The sequence below is a fragment of the Moschus berezovskii genome, chromosome X (assembly GCF_049115385.1).
Source record: "Moschus berezovskii isolate FMDL1 chromosome X, NW_MosBer_1.0, whole genome shotgun sequence".
Classification (NCBI taxonomy): Eukaryota; Metazoa; Chordata; class Mammalia; order Artiodactyla; family Moschidae; genus Moschus; species Moschus berezovskii.
Genome location: NC_142488.1, coordinates 42,447,443 through 42,472,037, shown reverse-complemented (window position 1 = coordinate 42,472,037; position 24,595 = coordinate 42,447,443). Strand labels below are relative to the sequence as shown.

The 24,595-nt window shown below is 41.5% G+C and overlaps 1 protein-coding gene across 3 annotated transcripts in view; it reads left to right on the top strand.

The window, feature by feature from the left end:
* The window catches only part of EFHC2 (EF-hand domain containing 2), a 326,643-nt gene that overhangs the window by 170,615 nt on the left and 131,433 nt on the right, over positions 1 to 24,595 (top strand). For all 3 annotated transcript variants that reach the window (XM_088833699.1, XM_088833698.1, XM_055393577.2), the window contains 5 exons: positions 1,799 to 1,949; positions 12,718 to 12,941; positions 16,609 to 16,860; positions 19,241 to 19,354; positions 19,741 to 19,879. In XM_088833699.1, the coding sequence (XP_088689825.1) occupies positions 1,799 to 1,949; positions 12,718 to 12,941; positions 16,609 to 16,860; positions 19,241 to 19,354; positions 19,741 to 19,879 (880 nt within the window). The remainder of the gene's footprint in view (positions 1 to 1,798; positions 1,950 to 12,717; positions 12,942 to 16,608; positions 16,861 to 19,240; positions 19,355 to 19,740; positions 19,880 to 24,595) is intronic.

Below are 24,595 nucleotides of genomic sequence, written 5' to 3'. Positions count from 1 at the left end.
TGACCTTTTCCAGTCCTGTGGCCACTGCTGAGTTTTCCAAATTTGCTGGCATATTGAGTGCAGCACTTTCACAGCATCATCTTTCAGGATTTGAAATAGCTCAACTGGAATTCCATCACCTCCACTAGCTTTGTTCGTAGTGATGCTTTCTAAGGCCCACTTGACTTCACATTCCAAGATGTCTCGCTCTAGGTCAGTGATCACCACTTCAGTATACTTGCCTTTAGAACCCCATGAACAGTACAACCATCACCTCTATTTAGTTCCAAGACATTTCCATCATCCCAGAAGGAAACCCTGTACCCACTCAACAACACCTGGAAATGTTCACTCAACACAAATATGACAACCTTTTAGTAGTGGGTTTGGTTAACTTTATAACTGAAATCAGGCCAGATAAATTCCCTAAGAAAGCAACTGAATGTAGGACCATTTTATAATGAAGCCAAAGGTACCATTTTTAAAGGTATAGATGTCTGGGCTCACTAGACATAAGTTCCTAAAACCTTATCTGGTAAAGACAGTGCCTGATCAGTATTGGTAACTGATCCATTCATTTTGAATATGATTATTTCACTAACTAAAACTCATTTCTAATATTCTTTATGGTAGGTAGCAAAGCCTTTTCTGTTGATCAGAGATAAATTACTGAGGCATTTTGTCAGCTACTTCTGAAGTGTGGGCTTCCGATGGAAATTTGCTAAACAGTCCTGGAGCATGTATTCTAATTAGGGTCACTGACCACCCCTAGAGGTTAGATTGTGCCTAACAGACTCACTCACATATATTGTCTGTGTTGAATTAACTTGGTATTACAACATATGCAGAATTAACTTTTACGACTGTAATTATAAAAATTGGACAAAAACAAGAGCAAAGGAATTATTAAAATGGAACTCTGAAGGAGCCTGTGCCCCAGGCCAAGTTTGAAATGGTCTGACATTGAGCTAGGCTTTTTGAGATTCCTGAAGACAAGTATAGGGTGGGGTGTCCAGTGCATTGGAAGAATTTCAACTCTGCCTGTTCAAATTGCCTCAAGGCAAACCATCAGCAGGACCAGAAATCAGAATAATTTTATCCTTAGAAGCAAGATATGTGTATGTGAAGTTGCTCAGTTTTGTCCGACTCTTGTGACCTCATGTACTGTAGTCCGCCAGTTTCCTCTGTCCATGGAATTCTACAGGCAAGAATACTGGAGTGGGTAGCCATTTCCTTCTCCAAGGGATCTTCCCAACCCAGGGATCAAACTGGGTCTCCTGCATTGTAGATGAATTCTTTACCATCTGAGCCACCAGGGAAACCAAGATAGCTTTCTATTATTTTTAATGAGAAAAAAATGACAAAACTTATACTCATCCTGTGGGAAAGAATATTATTTTGTCTGTAACACATACATACAGAATCACACTGTGAAGTTCCAAAGACAGATTCTAGTTCAATTTATGGTAGAGCTGAATGATGGATTTATTGTTTGAATATCATTTCCTCATTCTAACTGGATGGTAATGAAACAGCAACAAACCTAGATTGTATATCCATTCTCATAGCTGATGTGTAGAATATCTTTCTGTAAAACCTAGATTGTATATCCATTCTCATAGCTGATGTGTAGAATATCTTTCTGCAAAATCTAGATTGTATATCAATTCTCATAACTGATGTGTAGAATGTCTTTCTGCAAAAATTTCCTCAACTGTTTTCTTTACATTAAAAAAAAGTATATAGGCAGTGGCTTTGTTGATTTTAAGTTTGCTGAATTTTTTTTTCATTTCTTAGTTTCTAATTATGATTCCAACAGGTATTATCATTTGATGCCTATTTAGAAGATGAAGTCCCTGATAAAAGTCAAGAAAACTATAGAATAAGACGCTATAAAATCTACTTCTACCTTGAAGATGACACAGTTGAAGTAAATGAACCAGTGTTGAAAAATAGTGGACTGCCTCAAGGTATCTGTTTAAAGCACAGTTATGGTTCTTTCACTTCTAACTACTGCCTTTATGAACTACTTTCTCTAGCTTTTTTAAAGACCCCATGCTACTGCTTGGGTATCTAACTTGTTGACAATGGTGAATATAAATATGCTGTTACCTTGTAGTTATTGATGTAACTTACCAGCTTTCTATCCTCATACCTCAACACTGGCCATGTCACTCACTTGTCTGTTGTCATCATTGTATCCTTTCGTGTTGCTCTAGTGTGAGCAAACACTCCTCTGTCTTTGTCTCTTTGCTTCAAACTCTTTTTTGTATTTTTGCTATAACCACATTACTTCCTTCACAACACCCTCAGGGGAACAGAGAAGACTGGTCTCTACTGCCACTTCCAGATTGAGGTTCTCTCTCCTTTCTTGAATTCACTGCCATTTGCTTCAACCACTGTCTCCTCATCTTCATCTCTGTTAAGTACAGGTTTTCATAGTGCTTCAAGAGAAGGCTATTGCTCCTTTGCCCCACATATGCCAGTCATCTTTATCCATACTCCACTTCAGCCAGACAAGAGTTAGCTCTCTGATGTGAAGAGAAGCTAACTGTTGGTTGCATTAGTAGAATCATGGCAGAGGTCAAGGGAGGTGACTGATTTATTCTGTGTGTAGAAGTCCTTGACTTGGGATGATTCCACGTTCTAAGTACCTTCAATGGAGAGCAACCGTGATAATGAAAGGATTTTAGATTTGTCATGTGTAAGAGATAATATTAAAAAGCAGAGATATTACTTTGCCAACAAAGGTCCGTCTAGTCAAGGCTATGGTTTTTCCAGTGGTCATGTATGCATGTGAGAGTTGGACTGTGAAGAAAGCTGATCGCCGAAGAATTGATGCTTTTGAACTGTGGTGCTGGAGAAGACTCTTGAGAGTCCCTTGTACTGCAAGGAGATCCAACCAGTCCATCCTAAAGGAGATCAATCCTGGGTGTTCATTGGAAGGACTGATGCTGAAGCTGAAACTCCAATACTTTGGCCACCTCATGCGACGAGTTGACTCACTGGAAAAGACTCTGATGCTGGGAGGGATTGGGGGCAGGAGGAGACGGGGACGACAGAGAATGAGATGGCTGGATGGCATCACCGACTCGATGGACGTGAGTTTGAGTGAACTCTGGGAGTTGGTGATGGACAGGGAGGCCTGGCGTGCTGTGATTCATGGGGTTGCAAATAGTCAGACATGATTGAGCGACTAAACTGACCTGAAATGAACTGAAAGGGCTATCTTGTGGGGGAGGGGTGATCTAGTTTTCTGTATCCTCATAGACAGGATGTAGGGGGTCAGAGGAGGACTAATTTCCTCTTCTGGTCATTAAATGAAATAATTTTCTGGCAGAGAGGTTCACGCACTTAGGACAAGGTACAAGTGGGTCAGAGGACTACCCTGCCTGGGGTAGGCAATGATCCTCTGTCTTTTTCTGTTGTGTCATTTATTTGGAGAATTTATGGCTTAATGATGAATCTTTTAGGAAACATGGAAATGCTTTGATATTTAAGAAAAGATTTTCACAAACTTTTAAGGTTGAAGTGTGACATTTTATTTTGTAAAAGAACAAGAGATCTTTATACTTAAAAAAATTGTATTGAAGTATAATTGATTTACAATATTATGTTAGTTTCAGGTATACAGCAAAGCAAATCAGTTACACATATACATATATATCCACTCTTTTTTAAGGATTTTTTTTCCCATACAGGTCATTACATAATATTGAGTAGAGTTCCCTGTGCTAAGTAGGTTCTTATTCAGTTCAGTTCAGTTCAGTTCAGTCGCTCAGTCATGTCCGACTCTTTGCGACCTCATGAATCATAGCACGCCAGGCCTCCCTGTCCATCACCAACTCCCAGAGTTCTCTCAAACTCATGTGCATCGAGTTGGTGACGCCATCCAGCCATCTCATCCTCGGTCATCCCCTTCTCCTCCTGCCCCCAATTCCTCCCAGCATGAGTCTTTTCCAGTGAGTCAACTCTTTGCATGAGGTCGCCAAAGTATTGCAGTTTCAGCTTTAGCATCAGTCCTTCCAATGAACACCTAGAACTGATCTCCTTTAGAATGGACTGGTTGGATCTCCTTGCAGTTCAAGGGACTCTCAAGAGTCTTCTCCAGCACCACAGTTCAAAAGCATCAATTCTTTGGTGCTCAGCTTTCTTCACAGTCCAACTCTCACATCCATACATGACCACTGGAAAAACCATAGCCTTGACGAGACAGACCTTTGTTGGCAAAGTAATGTCTCTGCTTTTTAATATGCTATCTAGGTTGGTCATAACTTTCCTTCCAAGGAGTAAGCGTCTTTTAATTTCATGGCAGCAATCATCACCTGCAGTGATTTTGGAGCCCCCAAAAAGTCTGACACTGTTTCCACTGTTCCCCATCTATTTCCCATGAAGTGATGGGACCAGATGCCATGATCTTAGTTTTCTGAATGTTGAGCTTTAAGCCAACTTTTTCACTCTCGTCAAGAGGCTTTTTAGTTCCTCTTCACTTTCTGTCATAAGGGTGGTGTCATCTGCATATCTGAATTTATTGATATTTCTCCCAGCAATCTTGATTCCAGCTTGTGCTTCTTCCAGCCCAGCGTTTCTCATGATGGAGTCTGCATATAAGTTAAATAAGCAGGGTGACAGTATACAACCTTGACGCACTCCTTTTCCTATTTGGAACCAGTCTGTTATTCCATGTCCAGTTCTAACTGTTGCTTCCTGACCTGCATACAGGTTTCTCAAGAGGCAGGTCAGGTGGTCTGGTATTTCCATCTCTTTCAGAATTTTCCACAGTTTATTGTGATCCACACAGTCAAAGGCTTTGGCATAGTCAATGAAGCAGAAATAGATGTTTTTCTGGAACTCTCTTGCTTTCCCCATGATCCAGCGGATGTTGGCAATTAGATCTCTGGTGCCTCTGCCTTTTCTAAAACCAGCTTGAACATCTGGAAGTTCACGGTTCACATATTGCTGAAGCCTGGCTTGGAGAATTTTGAGCATGACTTTACTACGTGTGAGATGAGTGCAATTGTGCGGTTGTTTGAGCATTCTTTGGCATTGCCTTTCTTAGGGCTTCCCTGGTGGCTGAGAGGTTAAAGCATCTGCCTGCAATGCGGGAGACCTGGGTTCGATCCCTGGGTCGGGAAGATCCCCTGGAGAAGGAAATGCAATCCACTACAGTATTCTTGCTTGGAGAATCCCATGGACGGAGGAGCCTGGTGGGCTACAGTCCATGGGATCGCAAAGAGTTGGACACAACTGAGCGACTTCACTTTCACTTTCCTTTCCTTTCTTTGGGATTGGAATGAAAACGGACCTTTTCCAGTTCTGTGGCCACTGCTGAGTTTTCCAAATTTGTTGGCGTATTGAGTGCAGCACTTTCACAGCATCATCTTTTAGGATTTGAAATAGCTCAACTGGAACTCCATAACCTCCACTAGCTTTGTTTGTAGTGATACTTCCTAAGGCCCACTTGACTTCACATTCCAGGACACCATCGTGATTATCTGGGTCATGAAGATCTTTTTTGTACAGTTATTCTGTGTATTCTTGCCACCTCTTCTTAATATCTTCTGCTTCTGTTAGGTCCCTACCATTTCTGTGCTTTATCGAGCCCATCTTTGCATGAAATATTCCCTTGGTATCTCTAATTTTCTTGAAGAGATCTCTATTCTTTCCTATTCTGTTGTTTTTCTCTATTTCTTTGCATTGATCGCCGAGGAAGGCTTTCTTATCTCTCCTTGCTATTCTTTGGAACTCTGCATTCAGATGCTTTTATCTTTCCTTTTCTCCTTTGCTTTTCACTTCTCTTCTTTTCACAGCTATTTGTAAGGACTCCTCAGACAGCCATTTTGCTTTTTTCTATTTCTTTTCCATGGGGATGGTCTTGATCCGTGTCTCCTGTACAATGTCACAAACCTCTGTCCATAGTTCCTCAGGCACTCTATCAAATCTAGTCCCTTAAATCTATTTCTTACTTTTACTGTATAGTCATAAGAGATTTGATTTGGGTCATACCTGAATGGTCTAGTGGTTTTCTCCACTTTCTTCAATTTAATTCTGAGTTTGGCAATAAGGAGTTCATGATCTGAGCCACAGTCAGCTTCTGGTCTTGTTTTTGCTAACTGTATAGAGCTTTTCCATCTTTGGCTGCTAAGGATATAATCAGTCTGATTTTGGTGTTGACAATCTGGGGATGTCCATGTGTAGAGTCTTCTCTTGTGTTGTTGGAAGAGGGTGTTTGCTATGACCAGTGCGTTCTCTTGGTAAAACTCTATTAGCCTTTGCCTGGCTTTCTTCCGTATTCCAAGGCCAAATTTGCCTGTTACTCCAGGTGTTTCTTGACTTCCTACTTTTGCATTCCAGTCCGCTATAATGAAAAGGACATCATTTTTGGGTGTTAGTTCTAAAAGGTCTTGTAGGTCTTCATAGAAGCGTTCAACTTCAGCTTCTTCAGCATTACTTGTCGGGTCATAGGCTTGGATTACTGTGATATTGAATGGTTTGCCTTGGAAATGAACAGAGATCCTTCTGTTGTTTTTGAGACTGCATCCAAGTACTGCATTTCAGACTCTTGTTGACCATGATGGCTACTCCATTTCTTCTAAGGGATTCCTGCCCACAGTAGTAGATATAATGGTCATCTGAGTTAAATTCACCCATTCCAGTCCATTTTAGTTCACTGATTCCTAGATTGTTTGCGTTCACGCTTGCCATCTCCTGTTTGACCACTTCCAATTTGCGTGGATTCATGGCCCTAACATTCCAGGTATGTATATATATTTGCATTTTATACTTTTATATGATCTAACTGAATCTTGCAAATGTAGTCACAAAATAGAAGGCATTTATTTATACTGGGCATATGCCGTATCTAAATATACATCCCATAAAGTTAACTGGTGGGATGATAGTAAGGTTGCCAGATAAAATACAAGATACCTGGTTAAATTTGAAGTTCTTTGTATAACTATGCCCCACCCACCCCCCAATATTGTATGGGACATACCTATACTAAAAATTAGTATTTATCTGAAATTCAGGTTTAACGAGGCATCTCATTTTTTTCAATTTGCTATATCTGGTAGCCCCAGAGGCTAGACCTTTGGGAGGGAATTGTCAGTCAATGGAGCTTAGTAAAATTTAGGAGTGGAGGTAAGTCATTCATCTGGAAGATAGGTGCTTGGTGCATGGTGGCTGTTCAGTAAGTTTGATGAAGAAAGAAAGAAAGGAAAGGAGGGAGTGAAAAAGGAAAGGAAAAGTGATAGACTATGATAGCACCATGCAGGCATCATGCATTATATGAGGTATTTTGAGGAGTCAGAGGTGGAAACACCAGTATCCATTAGAGGATAAGGCATTGAGTAGTACCTCAAAAGTTTCTCCAGATAAAGATAGAAGAGGAAGGCACGTTAGTCAGAAGGAACAACACGAGGTGAAGAGGTAGGAGAGTGGTGAGGACAGTGTTAGTCACTCAGTTGTGGCCAACTCTTTGTGATCTCATAGACTGTAGCCTGCCAGCTTCTCTGTCCATGGAGTTCTCCAGGCAAGAATACTGGAGTCGGTAGCCATTCTCCAGGGGACATTCCTAACCTCGGGATCAAACCCATGTCCCCTGCATTGCAGGCAAATTCTTTACCATCTGAGCCACCAGGGAAGCCCCGGTGAGGAGAGGAGTTGAGAGATATTTGGGAGCAGATACAGAATGTGTGCAGGGAAGGCATTGGCACCCCACTCCAGTACTCTTGCCTGGAAAATCCCATGGACGGAGGAGCTTGGTAGGCTGCAGTCCATGGGGTCCTGAAGAGTTGGACATGACTGAGCGACTTCACTTTCACTTTTCACTTTCATGCGTTGGAGAAGGAAATGGCAACCCACTCCAGTGTTCTTGCCTGGAGAATCCCAGGGATTGCCTAGTGGGCTGCCCTCTATGGGGTCGCACAGAGTCGGACACGACTGACGTGACTTAGCAGCAGTAGCAGCATAGAATGTGTGAGGAAAACTAGGCAAGAAGGTGGTAACGCAAGAGGAAAGAACACCCAACATGCCATCATTTGGGGCTTATTCAGTGGCTAGGGGGAGATGCATAGGATTATGATCAGAGATAGAATTCAGAAATTTTTATTCTTTTGCTGTAAGACTAAGTATCAGGCCAACTATATTTAAAAAGTTATTCCCATGAAATCAAACTCCACAAAGATGATATTTTATAAAATTAAAAATGGAATGCTAATTTTAGCGAAGGAGTCAACAAAAGAAGAAAAGATACTCTGTCATTTCCGATCAGTGAGTGATCTTAGTATTTTTAGGATATAAACTTTAGTAGAGATGAAAAGTGAAAGTGAAAGTCGCTCAGTTGTGTCTTACTCTTTGCCATCCCATGGACTGTGCAGTCCATGGAATTCTCCAGGCCAGAATACTGGAGTGGGTAGCCTTTCCCTTCTCCAGGGGATCTCCACAATCCAGGGATTGAACCCAGATCTCCCACATTGCGGTCAGATTCTTTACCAGCTGAGCCAGACATGACAAGTGGCAATTCCACTTGTATATTCATTAACATAAGAAATACCTGCCTCTAGGCTTGGATGTGCCTTAAGTCTGCAGTGTTACTAAAATGAACTAAACACACTTTAATTAGAGGTAAGAGATTGGAGTCTTAATTCTTGAAGGTGAATTCCTAAAAACTAAATTTAGTAGTATGAGCAAAGATCTAAAGCAATTCCCAACTGAACGAAATGAAAACACATTCAACGTAAATGAATATATCATAATTTTGATCTAAACCACAGGGAAATGTTAGAACGTTAAAGCTTATAGAATATAATCAGAGAGCAGGACCTTTAAAAAGAAAGACATGTAAAATATGAAGATAAGGAAGAGCTGAAAAGCAGACACCTGATGCCTGGATATCTGCCCAAATTGTCTTTATGGGCCAATTAAGAAACGTCTGAATTTCAAGGGCAGATACAGTATTCTTGTTGTTGTTTTTCCATGGGGTCCCAAAGACTCAGACACGACTGAGTGACTAACACTTTTCACTTTCCATTTTGTCATGTTATATACCTTGATGATCTCAGGTGCTCTTCAACATGTGCCAAAGACATGGCATCCTGCATATTTTTTTGATATTCAGAAGAACCACCTACTGGTGGTTTCTGCCATTTATCGTGAAAGACTATAACCATACAAATACCAATAAATAGAAATTTCAGTCCCCAAAGGACACAGTTGAGAGATCCCACTAATATTTGTGAAAGCTCTCATGTGTGACTATCTTTCAGATGCCCCACATTAGTTTTTGATTAACATGGAATTGTGACCTTGGATTTCTTGTTATTAAAATTTTCTTGTTTAGTGTTAGATCTGCCTTCTCTTTTCAACCCGTGAATGGTCCAGATTCTCTCTTGTTACCACAAGGAACTCCCCTGGCTTCTTGTAAGAACCATCTAGGGAAAAGGGTGCGGGGCCTAACATAAGAAAGCACGTGTGGAGGTTGCAGATACACAGGCTCAGTAAGGTGGGACAGCTAACGCGATAGTGTTGACTCTGGAGGGGGGGAGTTGTTGCCACTGACAAATGGGCCCTCTCCAGAAACAAACTCTTAGAGAAGAGAGAGGCTGTTCTTTTTCAAGAGCAGCTCCATCATCTCTTTCACAGTGCCTGGCTGCTCTTCTCCACATTTCTAGCCTGTTTTGCCTAAGACATTCCCTCCTCTCCTCCACTTAGGTAACTTGTGGCTGTAGTACAGTGAAATACAGTTCAGTTTAGACTGTGGAGCAATGGTGCTTACTTAGGACTTGAAAAACCCAGGTTCAAGACACTTTTCTGCCATTTGTGAGTGCATAACTGGGCACTCACTTAACCATCTTGAGTTTTCTCATCCATGAGCTAAATATTTGTATTTCATGCATTATCTGTTTCGTGCAATTATTGAGGATTAAATGAGAAGAATATATGAAAGCATATCCTAGGGCTATGATGATGATTATAATGATCATTATTTAAAAGTTTAGTGGGTGGGCCAGTTCTTCCCACTTAGAAAAATATAGGATTCCAATTCGAAGTCTTACTAAAGAGAAATCAGCACTAATTTGCTTATTTGAATTTATATAATGAAGTACACACGCAAGATAGATAGAATTCCTGAAGAAACTCTTGGCTGTTGGATAAATCTTATATATTTTAAAAGCTGTCAGCTCTACTTAAAAATATAAGTATTTTTAAAGAGATATATAATGGTTCGTGAAAGTACCTGGAATGCGCATGCCTTTATAAGGGTGTTCAACTATGCAATTTGTTCTAAATGTCTAATCTTGAATGATTAAATAATTTGCATTCTGTTTTCAGTGGCATGAATTAAGCGCTAATTGAAGTATAATTTTTTGCAGTAAAATTATATCATCTTTTGTGTAGTACATTTAAAAATATTCTAGGCCAGTTCTAATTTTACAGTTTTATTATTTTAATTTAATGTACAAGTAATTAAAAATTGCTACAAAGAAAAGAAGATGAAAATGATTTTAGTTAATTTCCCCTCAACAGAATGAAAAGATGATTAGCAGAATAATGGAACAGAGCTCAACACAGTTCCTGGCACATAAAGATATTCTGAAATGTTCTTTAATGAATAAGGAATGAATAATTTCTAAGTATTTCTAGACTTTGGGAAAAGGCACTATTCTCAATGTTGCAGAAAATATGAGGAAGATTGCTTGACATCTTTATAATAAAATGCCTCCATTATGGTGCAGGTTACACAAGCCAATTTTTCTTGAACCATTAGACCCTCAGTTTGCTCTGCTTGCCTTTTCTTCTTTTGTCTTTGCTCCTAGAGTAGATTCCCAGGCTTAAGTCAGCTTACAGATGTTGAGAGACATTTCTCCATGGTTGTCTTGCATTTCTGTGAATCTTGCAAGCAGAGACACTGACTGCTCTTTGTTCTGGATTATCTTTTCAAGGATGTTGATATAGCACACAGCTTTGGAAGACAAAGGTATTCTCTCCTTCTGGAGCAAAAGGCAAGTTTGCTCACAGCCTTGGAAAACAGAGGTGATGTCTCCCTCCAGAACAAAGGGCAGACATGTTTGCTGTACAGTCTAGTAAAGGTAGGGGACTTCTCCAGTGGCTCAGATGGTAAAGAATCTGCCTGCAATGCAGGAGACACAGGAGACCCAGGTTTGCTCCTTGGGTTGCTAGAATCCCCTGGAGAAGGAAATGGCAACCCATTCCAGTATTCTTGCCTGGAGAATCCCATGGACAGAGAAGTCTGGTGGGTTCTCTGTTCCATTATTCTACAGTCCATGGGGTCACAAAGAATTGAACACGACTGAGTCATTGAGCATGCACACATTAATAAAGATAATCTCTTCCTCTGAGACAAAAGGCAGGGATGCTTATTGTCCCTTACAAAAGATTCAGTTTCTCTCAGCTCAGGGTTCCTGTCCAGTAGTGTAATGCACTGTGTGTGCAGAAGTTACCTGGCCCTTATTGTGTCACTCTTTGGGAATCGGGGCTCAGAAAACTGGCACCAAAATATTGAAGTTCTGAGTACTGTTATTACTGTGAGTAATAAACTGCCCTTTGTCTGTCACCAAAGCATCTCATGTCATTTACCAGCATCCTTGAAATTGTGGCAGGCTAACTTGTCAGCTAGCAAGCAGGATAAAATCTCAATCCCTAAATAATTCTTGACAACAGGTTTCAGCAGCGTTAGGATAAGTTGGTTATGGTGTGGTATAGTTGATACATACATCTAGTTAGGGAGCCTTTTTTACCTCCAGTGGCTAGTTACCATTTGGGTGTACTGGGGGACCATGGTTCCATACTCTCAAGAAAAAAAGTGAATGGGCATCATAGAGTTGAAAGTAGAAGGTACTATGAAGCCTGTGCTAACTCTCACTTTGTGGGAGTGGTTGGGTGGAGGTGGACAGAGGCTGTAGAGAAAGGAGGAGGGAGAAGAGGTTGGTAGAAGGAACACGATTCCAAGAAGCTTCAAAGCAACATAAAGTCATCCGTGCTATTGAAGCTGTAAATCAAGGTGTTGGCATCTACCATAGTGAAGTTTAGTAGTTTCCTTTTTTCAGTCAAGAGTGCATTTTTGTGAGTACTCTGGTTTGGGGTCTTAGTTCCTTGTTTAGCGTGCTCACATTGAGTGCTTGTGAGTGAAAAAGTGAGCATGCTTGTTTTGGGAAAAAACATGATGGCAGGGTCTGGCACATCGGGTCACCCTGTTTATACTCCCTTCTCCTTCCCTCCTGCCATAGTCTTTGTGTGCACACACTAAGTCGCTTCAGTTGTGTCCGACTCTGTGCACCCCTCTGAACTGTATGTGGCCAGGTTCTCTGTCCATGGGATTCCCCAGGCAAGAATGTTGGAGTGGATTGCCATGCCCTCCTCCAGGGGATCTTCCCGACCCAGGGATCAAACCTGTGTCTCTTTAGCCTCCTGCATTGGCAGGCAGGTTCTTTACTACTAGCGCCACCTGGGATTACGTTATAATAGAGTAAGCCCTAGTACCACTTAGACAACTCTAACAACATACAAGGCTGGTCAAATTACTCTGAATCTCAGGAGCCCCAGCTCCCTCTGGAACCCTCAGAGTTTGAACATTCTGATGCTACTTCTCCAAGAGCCAGTCCTTTGCCCACTTCACCATGGTGAGAAAACATTCAGGGTTGTTATAAGGATGTACTCTGATCTCTTGCTGGTGAGCCACATGATGAAACAATTGTGTTTTATTTCACACTGTAGGAATTTTTATCCGGCGTCATCGGATTTCTCTCCCACCTCCTGATGAGGATCAGTTTTATACTGTGTATCATTTTAATGTCAACATCGACATTGTCTTTTATGGTCGAACATTCAAGATTTATGACTGTGATGCATTCACAAAGACCTTCTTGAGGAAAATAGGAGTCAAATTAAATCCCCCGGGACAATGTCCAGAAGACCCTTACATGAAAACACGGAGAGAGGTAAGTTTGACTTATCCATGAGCTCTAGTCTTCAACATGAGAATCTGTTCAGAATCAGTGAATGGTGTCAGTACTTCTGATGCCCAGGTGAAAGGACTTGGGGGTCCATGGTCACTGGAGTTGTCCTCTTTTCCTTTGGGCTGGACAGAGGCTGGGGATTGGCTTCGGTGCAGGAAAGACTCACTCTCTGCCCTCACCCCCATTTCTCTTTACAGAGAGTGGCCCTTCCAGGCAGGGGGAGTCATCATGAGCTGCCCATTTGGGATGGTTTCTAAGAACCCGGGATTGGCTTTGCAGTCACTGACATTGAAACAGTTGGGCCCACTCTTACCTGGCTTTTCTTTTCCCATTTTAGTTGCTTAAATCTGGGGAAAATCTTGGCTCCTGTGCTACTGATACACTCAACCAAGCTTTGGGTACACCTTTTTCTTTCTTAAGACTCCCAGCTTCCTTTAAGGTGACATTAGATGCAGAGAAGTTCAAGAATGAGGAGGGCCATGATTTTGATGTGCTCCCACGATAAAGGATGCTTATTGGCAAAGTCTGATCCCACCCAGTGTAGGGAGGAAAGAATCAGTGTTAGTAGTATTATTGTAGTCTTTCCAGAGTTTTTTTTTTTTTTTCATGAGCCCTTGGCCCAAATTTTATGTTTTACAGAAAAATCTGAATACCCAAAAGGGCAGGTGTTATGTGGAAGGTCACCTACCTCACCAGTCTTCTTGCTGGGACTTGAACTCAAATCTCTTGCTTCTTATCCTGATTTTAATTATTCTTATTTGTTACTCTTTTTATTGACATATGATCATGCACAGTAAAATGCACAGAAATTAAATATACAGTTTGATGGGTTTTTGAAGCTCAACATTCAGAAAACGAAGATCATGGCATCTGGTCCCATCACTTCTTGGGAAATAGATGGGGAAACAGTGGAAACTGTGTCAGACTTTATTTTTTTGGGCTCCAAAATCACTGCAGATGCTGATTGCAGCCATGAAATTAAAAGACGCTTACTCCTTGGAAGGAAAGTTATGACCAGCCTAGATAGCATATTAAAAAGCAGAGACATTACTTTGCCAACCAAGGTCCGTCTAGTCAAGGCTATGGTTTTTCCCATGGTCATGTGTGGATGTGAGAGTTGGACTGTGAAGAAAGCTGATCGCCGAAGAATTGATGCTTTTGAACTGTGGTGCTGGAGAAGACTCTTGAGAGTCCCTTGTACTGCAAGGAGATCCAACCAGTCCATTCTAAAGGAGATCAATCCTGGGTATTCATTGGAAGGACTTATGCTAAAGCTGAAACTCCAATACTTTGGCCACCTCATGCGACGAGTTGACTCACTGGAAAAGACTCTGATGCTGGGAGCGATTGGGGGTAGGAGGAGACGGGGACGACAGAGAATGAGGTGGCTGGATGGCATCACTGACTCGATGGACATGAGTTTGAGTGAACTCTGGGAGTTGGTGATAGACAGGGAGGCCTTTCGTGTTGTGGTTCATGGGGTCGCTAAGAGTCGGACACGACTGAACGACTGAACTGAACTGAACTGAGCTTGATGGGTTTTAACAAATGCATACACCCATGTAATCCACACCCAAAATCACAGTCTAGAACATTCCATCCTCCTAGAAAGTTCCTACCTGCATTTTTCCAATCTGTCCTTCCCCCCACCCAGGGATAAGCACTGTTCTCATTTCTATCCCTATAGATTAGTTTGTTCTCATTTTTATTGTTTCTAAAACTTATAATTAACTTCTTTGCAGAAAGATAACATAAAATTTAGAATAAAAATCTCCTTTGATTCTGCTTTGATCTCTTGTTAAAAGCTGCATGTAGGATCATTCATCTATTCCTTCCTCCTAGCCCCACCAGATTTATCCTTTAATATTGTAGACATATATCCCTCCTGAGAAATATAGATTATTGATCCTGGATTATCTAAGGTGAAATCCTTGTGGCAATATTCTTGTGTGTATTGGCATGCAAAGAGATTTATGGTTTGGGTTCATTCCTATTTTTTTCCAAATGCCCTGGAAGTAAGAATCTGGATAAATTATATAAAAGTCTTTAGAACCAGCAAAGAGAAACCAAAAGAAATGGATCTATATGATTTATCACCCTTTGCATCTGGCCACACTCATTCACTAACAGCTGGTATTATATGATAGTGATTGTGAGTGATGATGCATAATATGAAATACATAGGAACACTGTATGATTTCATAGGTTTATAAGGAAAAAAAATCTTCTGTTCCAGGAATCAAGAATAAATACCAAGAACAGCCAAGAAATGTTTTAAATAATTTCCTTTCAGATTGAGAGAATCATTTTAGGATTTATTCCCTCAGGGAGAAAGCTCTTCAATAAATATAGAAGTCTGTGGAAAATTAGGAGTTTAATAAGAGGCTTTTATATTGACTTTAATGCATTTACTTCTCCAGTGTTTGCTGCCTTGAAATGTAAAGTTAAAATTAAACAATTTAACTTGGGCTGAAAAGATCTCCCATGGTATGTAATCAATAATGGATTTCTTAGCGGCCTTATCATGCCAAAGAAAGTTTTCTCTATCAGTGAAAATAGAGATCGTATAATTTCATTTAAATATTAAAGATAATCAATGAAAGTAGAGATCTCATAATTTCATTTAAATATCAAGGATAAGACTGAAGAACTTCTGGAGGGCCATCATGTCTCCTGTGTCTTGGGATGAATCTGCCCCTAGACTTCCCTGGACAGACACAAAATTTTGAGAATTTACAAATAAGATTACATGACCCAATGTAGGACTACATCTCACTTGCTGGTGAGCCCTTCCTTATATAGCCACCCTATTAGGCTACATTAGATAGAATGGGGGCGGGGGGCACTTTCGCTCCATGACAAGACTGAGATTGTGCAGATAGAGAAGAATTAGGCCAAGAAAACTGCCCAGCTAGTGGTTCCTGGGTTGGGAGCCAGAGCCTGCACAGTAGTCCTGTGCAGATTGAGAAGTTCTCCATTTGCTCCATTCCTGTTTCCGTGACCTTTCAGATCTTTGCTACCTAAACCTTTTGAGTAAAATAAAACTGTGAAGATATTTCTTCTCTTTTTACTTTCACAAAAATCTGTGATGAGTAAGAAGCATAAACGGATATGAATTTTCAGTGAAAATAACTTTTGGTTGAGAAATAATTAACATAGACTTGGATGTACAAATCTTAAGCATACCTGTTGACAATTTTGAAAAATGTATATACAGTTTAATAACCAGCACAAAAATCAAGATAGAGAATATGTCCATCACCCCAGAGAGTTCCCTTGCCCCCCTTTCCAGTCAGTCATCTACCCAGAGGCAATAACTATTCTGATTTCTGTCACCATATATTAGTTTTGTCTGCTCTTAAACAAGAATTTTAAGTCTCTAAGAAGAGTCAGTTTTCAAAAACATTATAGAAGTATACTTTAGTGTGTTAAAATAATATTTAATGAAAAGCTTCCGAATACTTGATTGTCTGTATTTCTAAGGTTGAAAGTAGTTATATATGCATATCATATATGTTGTTAGTTGAAATTTTTAAAAATGTCACAGAATAGTCTATGGAAAAGATACCTCTGTGTTCTTTGACTGCTTGCATCCCAGAAGCGATTACAGAAAAACTTCCACTATCATTAACTTTTTCTCCACTGACAGAAGCTAGACTTCACGGAGCCCTTACGTCCCTATGAGTCCTCTGACACTCTGAAACAGTTCCTTGAGTATGATAGGAAGGTCTTGCGTTTCTTCTGTGTGTGGGACGACTCAGGCTCAGAGTTTGGGGATCGTAGAGAACTCATCCTGCATTACTTTCTGTCTGATGATACCATCGAGATCAAAGAAGTCTTGCCGCATAACTCAGGAAGAGATGCTATGTCATTGTTTCTCCGGAGGAGAAAGCTACCTAAGGTGAGCAGTGGACATGGGACTGCTTTCCAAGTTTGCTTGTGGGCTGAAGACTCTAGTCACTGTCTGGAATGTCGCGTGTTATGACTGTTGGTGACAAGTCACTATGTATTAGTGCTGGTGTTTAGAAAACTTGCACTTTGTGCCCTCTATTAATATACATCTTGGAATTGGAAGATTCGGGGCTTAAGACACGTAAAAGGAAAAAGTCAAATGCAAAAGAACTACCTATGTCACTGAGTTTACCGTGAGTCTTATGAAGGTAAATGACTCTCGAGTAAAAGAATTGCTCGTGGCCTTGGGAAGAGCAATAGCCTCTGGCCTCTGTAGCCTACTGGGGAGATCCCATTGTATTGGTCTGGGCTGTGAACACACACACACACACACACACACACATACACAGAGGAGTGACTCTTCTGTGAGTAGCCACTTGCAGAAGTAGTCACCAACTAGCCACTGGCTAGCAACAGTAATAGCTTTAGCATTTTTACTGTTAAAAAAGAGTTGTTCAAATGATTTATACACATGTTCATGGCTATTTGAGAGCTAATGTAACCTGGGTGCAATGGAAACAGCACATAGACAGAAGACCTGGGTTAGAATTGTAGATCTGCCACGTAATAGCTGTGTGACCTTAGGCCAGTCATTAACCTCTCTGAACATATTTCCCTATCTCTAAAATGCTTTTAACTAGGCTTCCCTCCTAAGGTAACTCTAAAGACTGACTGAGATAATATAGTGAAAAGCACTATCTAAGGATCTATAAGAGCTTCCCAGGTGGTACTATTGGTAAAGAACCCAATACCAGAGATGATAGGAGATCTGGGTTTGATCCCTGGGTTGTGAAGATCCCCTGGAGGAGGGCATGGCAACCTACTCCGGTATTCTTGCCTGGAGAATCCCCATGGACAGAGGAGCCTGGGGGGCTATAGTCCATGGGGTCACAAAGAGTCAGACACAACTGAAGCAACTTAGCACGGATGCATGCAAAGACCTATGAACACCTATAATGCACATGAAAACATCACAGCTTATTCACAAGTCTGTTATGTTTTATTTCTTTATTTGGATAATGTATTTTTAAACTTACTTCCTAGTGCTACTGAAAAGATTACTGTAACACTCATTTCTGATGCATACAACCACTGGTTATTTGCTTATCACAAGAGACTCTTCCAGATTCTCAAGAGTCTCCCAGCAGAAGTCCTGCTATGTCGCTTCTTGGGGCTGGGACTGGGTTTGTCCCAGAGCAAACTCCAGGCATATGCATAGCAGGTGGCCAGGAGGAGCCAGGGAAGCCTGTTTTTAGAATGACTTTGAAAAATAGGCTAAATATAAAATAATAATGACATACCTGACATTTGCAGTGTTCCTTGACATCAATTGCTTCATTTATTCATTCATGCAACAAATATTTAGTAAGTGTCAGCTGTGTGCTGGCTCTGGGGTTACCATGAGATAGAAAATGGGTTAATTCCTGCTACATGGTGCTTGCATTCTCTTGGAGGAGAGATCCAAGAGCAGTGTGTATTCCCTTGACACCACATCCTTTGAGAAGGCAAGGAGTAAATACTGTTGCTACTGAAGTTCTGAGAGGATAAGTGTCTGGCCCCATGTCCTATAGCTAAGAAGTGGCAATGAGAGAGTTTGCATCCAAAAATGTGTTGTTTTTTCCTCTGTACCGTGCCTTACTTACACCCCACACCTCATAAATTTACACGTTTTAACTTATAGTTTATGTCACACGTATCAGGGATGATTCTGATTTCTCAGCTGAGATAAACCAATTAGTATCAGTTTCCATAAGTTCAGATATTTCCTGCCTGACCACCTCCAGCACCGGTGAAACTGAACAGTGTCCTCCCTGTCTTACTCCCGGCCACAGTTTCTGTGAGAGGCTGACTGCACTTCAGCATTCATACTACGTCACCACACTGCCTCTCTCAGCCAGAAAAATGCCTCCTTGCTCAGGGTCAGGCAGGGTGCTGGCCCAGTCAAGAAAGCAAGGCAGGGTTTCTCCATCAGGGCATCTTGTTGTTTAGTGAAAAGACGACTGCTGATGAAGCAGTTAGAGAGCAAAGACAAGTGCATTAACCCTGAGGTAGGTGCTATAGAGGTTTGGATCAGAGACTGGCCAGCAGGATGGGAGAGGTCAGAAGAAAAAGATGGGGCTTCATCAGGTCCTTGAAGGATGAAGGGAATATAGACCAACCCGCAGTGGGTGGGGAAGTATGGGGGAAAGGTGGCTGGAGTCTGTGTCCTGTCTTCCTTGGGATGATAGAGGAGAACCAGATAGTATCACTTGCCACTTGAGCCCCTCGTCAGGAGCATGTTTGTGTTGAGAGTCCACCCACCACCTCTTGATTTGATTTATATCTTCTAGTATGGCCCCTCTGGAGTCTATCAACCGGGCCAGTTAACAGACCAGACAGTTCTCAATGTGTATGGTGGCTACTCAGAGAACCGAGTATATGGCTACCTGTTGGATAAATACAAGGTAAGTCATGTTTTACTACTGTTGCCAGTATGGCTTCTCTGTAAGCTGGAATGTGGGCTGAGTTGTGTATTCTTATGGGAGACTGGTTGGGAACAAAATTGATGACTGTATAAATGTATGTGTTGCACTATTACATTTATCAATAATAAACATGCTTAAGTGTATATATAAACATATGCATTGTATTGCCATTTGGCAGCACTACCTTGCTAAAAGATCTTTCTAAAATGTTGATTTTGAGTGGTTGTCTTCTGATTTGATTTAAAAATTTTGTTTATACGTGATGTAATGGATTTTTTAAAATTTCCTTTTTTCTTTGAGAGGGGGGATGCCAAGGTCTTTGGTGGGTCTGTGGTGCCAATGTCATGTTCCTTTGTTTTTATTAGCTAGAAAAATTAGACCAAGAGTTTTACAAAGATGCTGACCTGTCCATAGGAACTACCATCAACGTGTGGGGAAGGAAAGTTCTCCTTTGTGACTGTGATGATTTCACGAAAACTTATTATAGAACTAAATATGGAATTGGTAAGTGATACATCTGTCAATTAGAAAATAATATTTAAACTTGGAGTCTTTGTTCCCTAGTTAAGATTGAGCTGACTTTTAAGCTTCTAATAGCTGCTACCATTTATCGAGCATTTGCTAACTGCCAGGCGTTTGTTGTCTTATTTACTCCCCTAACATCATCCTTATTTTAGAGGTGAAGAGACTGTGGCTTCCAAGGGGTTTCCTGGACGAAGGTCATGCATGCAGCAAGTAAAGAGTGAGCCAAAAACTTAAACTTGTCTGCCTGATGCCAAAGGCTGCTGTTTTCCCATGTAGTCCCCTGCCTCACTGTTGTGGTCAAGGAGTTGAAATGGAAATGCAAAGACTTTTCTTTCCGCTGAATCCTTGCTTACCACAGAGGCTATACTGATTTTTGTTCTCTAGCAAATTGTGCCTATCTGCTCTACCTTTCCTGGTGAGGCACAGCCAGGCTGCCAGCTTCTCTCTTCTTAGCTCTTCATTCCATTCAGATCAGGTTAGTTCAGTTCATCATGGAAGCCAGTGACTTATTAAGCACCTACTAGATGTAGGTCATTGCGGTGGACACAGGAGCTGCAGAATTGTGTAAGGAGTTTCTAGGCTGGGAGGGGAGCAGAGATCTACTGCATGTTACATGGTATTATAACTGTCACAGAAGCAGGGGGAGGATCTGAGATGAAACCTGAAAAACAACCCCCTCCTTTTGTTAAACCTGCAGGCCAGCCCTGCCCGCTTCCCAGGCCCTCCACCCCAGGGTTCAGGTACCTGCTGGTGCTTAGCTAAGTGGGGGTGATAGGAGTTGACAACCTCCCAGATTGGAGTTGGAGCTCGATTGGGGGTTGCTTACTCCTCTCTGAACCTTGGAGTATTCATATGAGCTCACTTCCCTGAGCCATGAGATGGAAGCCAGAAACAACAACAGCTTTTCCTAAAAGACAGGGTGCTTTGTCTCTAGGATGACATGAGGCCCACCTTACGTGTCTTGATGTCCCCACTGTGTAGTGTTCCTGGCCTGATGGGAATGGCATTGAAACATGTATATTATCATATGTGAAACGAATCGCCAGTTCACGGTCGATGCATGTTACAGGATGCTCGGGGCTGGTGTGCGGGGATGACCCAGAGGGAGGATAAGGGAAGAGGGAGGTGGGAGGGGGGTTAGGGAAGGGGAATTCATGTACACCTGGGGCAGATTCATGTCAATGTATGGCAAAACCAACCAATATAATACTGTAAAATAATTCAGTTCAGTTCAGTCGCTCAGTCGTGTCCGACGCTCTGCGACCTCATGAATCACAGTACGCCAGGTCTCCCTGTCCATCACCAACTCCCGGAGTTCACCCAAACTCATGTCCATCGAGTCGATGATGCCATCCAGCCATCTCATTCTCTGTCATCCCTGTCTCCTCCCATCCCCAATCCCTCCTAGCATCAGACTCTTTTCCAGTGAGTCAACTCGTCGCATGAGGTGGCCAAAGTATTGGAGTTTCAGCTTTAGCATCAGTCCTTCCAATGAACACCTAGGATTGGTCTCCTTTAGAATGGACTGGTTGGATCTCCTTGCAGTCCAAGGGACTCTCAAGAGTCTTCTCCAGCACCACAATTCAAAAGCATCAATTCTTCGGCGATCAGCTTTCTTCACAGTCCAACTCTCACATCCATACATGACCACGGGAAAAACCATAGCCTTGACTAGACGGACTATTGTTGGCAAAGTAATGTCTCTGCTTTTTAATATGCTATCTAGGTTGCTCATAACTTTCCTTCCAAGGAGTAAGCGTCTTTTAATTTCATGGCTGCAGTCAGCATCTGCAGTGTTTTAGGAGCCCAAAAAAATAAAGTCTGACAGTTTCCACTGTTGCCCCATCTATTTCCCATGAAGTGATGGGACCAGATGCCATGATCTTCGTTTTCTGAATGTTGAGCTTCAAGCCAAACTTTTCACTCTCCTCTTTCACTTTCATCAAGAGGCCTTTGAGTTCCTCCTCACTTTCTGCCATAAGGGTGGTGTCATCTGCTCTGAGGTTATTGATATTTCTCCCAGCAATCTTGATTCCAGCTTGTGCTTTTTCCAGCCCAGCGTTCCTCATGATGTACTCTGCATATAAGTTCAATAAGCAGGGTGACAATATACAGCCTTGACATACTCCTTTTCCTATTTGGAACCAGTCTGTTGTTCCATGTCCAGTTCTAACTGTTGCTTCCTGACCTGCATACAGGTTTCTCAAGAGGCAGGTCAGGTGGTCTGGTATTCCCATCTCTTTCAGAATGTTCCACAGTTTGTTGTGATCCACACAGTCAAAGGCTTTGACATAGTCAATGAAGCAGAAATAGATGCTTTTCTGAAACTCTCTTGCTTTCTCCATGATCCAGCGGATGTTGACAATTAGATCTCTGGTTCCTCTGCCTTTTCTAAAACCTGCTTGAACATCTGGAAGTTCACGGTTCACATATTGCTGAAGCCTGGCTTGGAGAATTTTGAGCATGACTTTACTAGCGTGTGAGATGAGTGCAATTGTGTGGTAGTTTGAGCATTCTTTGGCATTGCCTTTCTTTGGGATTGGAATGAAGACTGACCTTTTCCAGTCCTGTGGCCACTGCTGAGTTTTCCAAATTTGCTGACATTTTGAGTGCAGCACTTTCACAGCATCATCTTTCAGGATTTGAAATAGCTCAACTGGAATTCCAACACCTCCACTAGCTTTGTTCCTAGTGATGCTCTCTGAGGCCCACTTGACTTCACATTCCAAGATGTCTGGTTCTAGGTCAGTGATCACGTTATTGTGACTATCTTGGTCGTGAAGATCTTTTTTCTACAGTTCTTCTGTGTATTCTTGCCGCCTCTTCTTATTATCTTCTGCTTCTGTTAGGTCCATACCATTTTTGTCCTTTATCGAGCCCATCTTTGAATGAAATGTTCCCTTGATATCTCAAATTTTAAAAAATAAAAAAAAGGAATCATTATATTATGTAAGAAGATACACAGCACACAAAGGGGTTGGAATATAAAAGACTTTCGATTTCTCTCTTTGGTTCACTAAGGGAATTTGTTCCACTGCCTCTGCATGCCAGATTAGTCAAAATGGGGCTGAGTTGGTGGCCTCTTCTTATATTATTTTCTAAAATTAGTCCTGTTGGTGGACACAGTTGGGCATATTTGTTTTGGGTCCTGAGGACAAGAAGGAGCCAGGAATGTGCAGGTAGTGGCTGCCATAGAGAAGCTGCTAGTGACCCTTAGATCGTTGGGAAGGATAATTTGATTTTTAATAAATGTAAGTACCTGTTCAGAGTTGACAAGTCTTCAGTGTAGAGTTGAAAAATTGATAAAAAAGAATGAGTCACCGAAGACATTTACCTATGTCCTACTGAAAGATTGTATACGTGCCTGCTCAATCATGTCCGATTCTTTGTAGAAACGGAATCCATGGACTGTAACCCGCCAGGCTCCTCTATCCATGGGATTTCCCAGGCAAGAATACCTGAGAGGGTTGCCATTTCCTACTCCAGGGGATCTTCCTGACACAGGGATCAAACCCGTGTCTCTTGTGTCTCCTGCATGACAGGTGCATTCTTTTTTTTATTTTATTTTATTTAATTTATTTTATTGAAGGCAAATTACCTTACATTAATATATTGGTTGGTTTTGCCATACATTGACATGAATCCGCCCCGGGTGTACATGTGTTCTCTTTCTTGAACCCGCCTCCCACCTCCCTCTTCCCCATATCCTCCCTCCATGTCATCCCCGTGCACCAGCCCCAAGCATCCTGTATTATGCGTCGAACCTGGACTGGTCACTTATGATAAAATACATGCTACAATGCTGTTCTCCCCAATCATCCCACCTTTACCCTCTCCCACAGAGTCCCAAAGACTGTTCTATATGCCTATGTCTCTTTTGCAGTCTCGTATACAGGGTTCAGGTTACCATCTTTCTAAATTCCATATATATGCTTTAGTATATTGTATTGATGTTTTTCTTTCTGGCTTACTTCACTCTGTATAATTGGCTCCAATTTCATCCACCTCATTAAAACTGATTCAAATGCATTCTTTTTGATGGCTGAAAAATACTCCATTGTGTATATGTACCAAAGCTTTCTTATCCATTCATCTGCAGATGGACATCCAGGTTGCTTCCATGTCCCGGCTATTATAAACAGTGCTGCAATGAACATTGGAGTACATGTGTCTCTTTCAATTCTGGTTTCCTCGGTGTGTATGCCCAGGAGTGCGATTGCTGGATCATACGGCAGTTCTATTTCTAGTTTTTTGAGGAATCTCCACACTGTTCTCCATAGTGGCTCTACTAGTTTGCATTCCCACCAACAGTGTAAGAGGGTTCCCTTCTCTCCACACCCTCTCCAGCATTTACTGCATGTAGACTTCTGGATAGCAGCCATTCTGACTGGTGTGAAATGGTATCTCATTGTGGTTTTGATTTGCATTTCTCTGATTATGAGGGATGTTGAGCATTTTTTCATGTGTTTGTTAGCCATCTTTATGTCTTCTTTGGAGAAATGTCTGTTTAGTTCTTTGGCCCATTTTTTGATTGGGTCACTTAGTTTTCTGGAATTGAGCTGCAGGAGCTGCTTGTATATTTTGGAGATTAATCCTTTATCAGTTGCTTCATTTGCTATTATTTTCTCCCATTCTGAAGGCTGTCTTTTCACCTTGCTTAGAGTTTCCTTTGCTGTACAGAAGCTTTTGATTTTA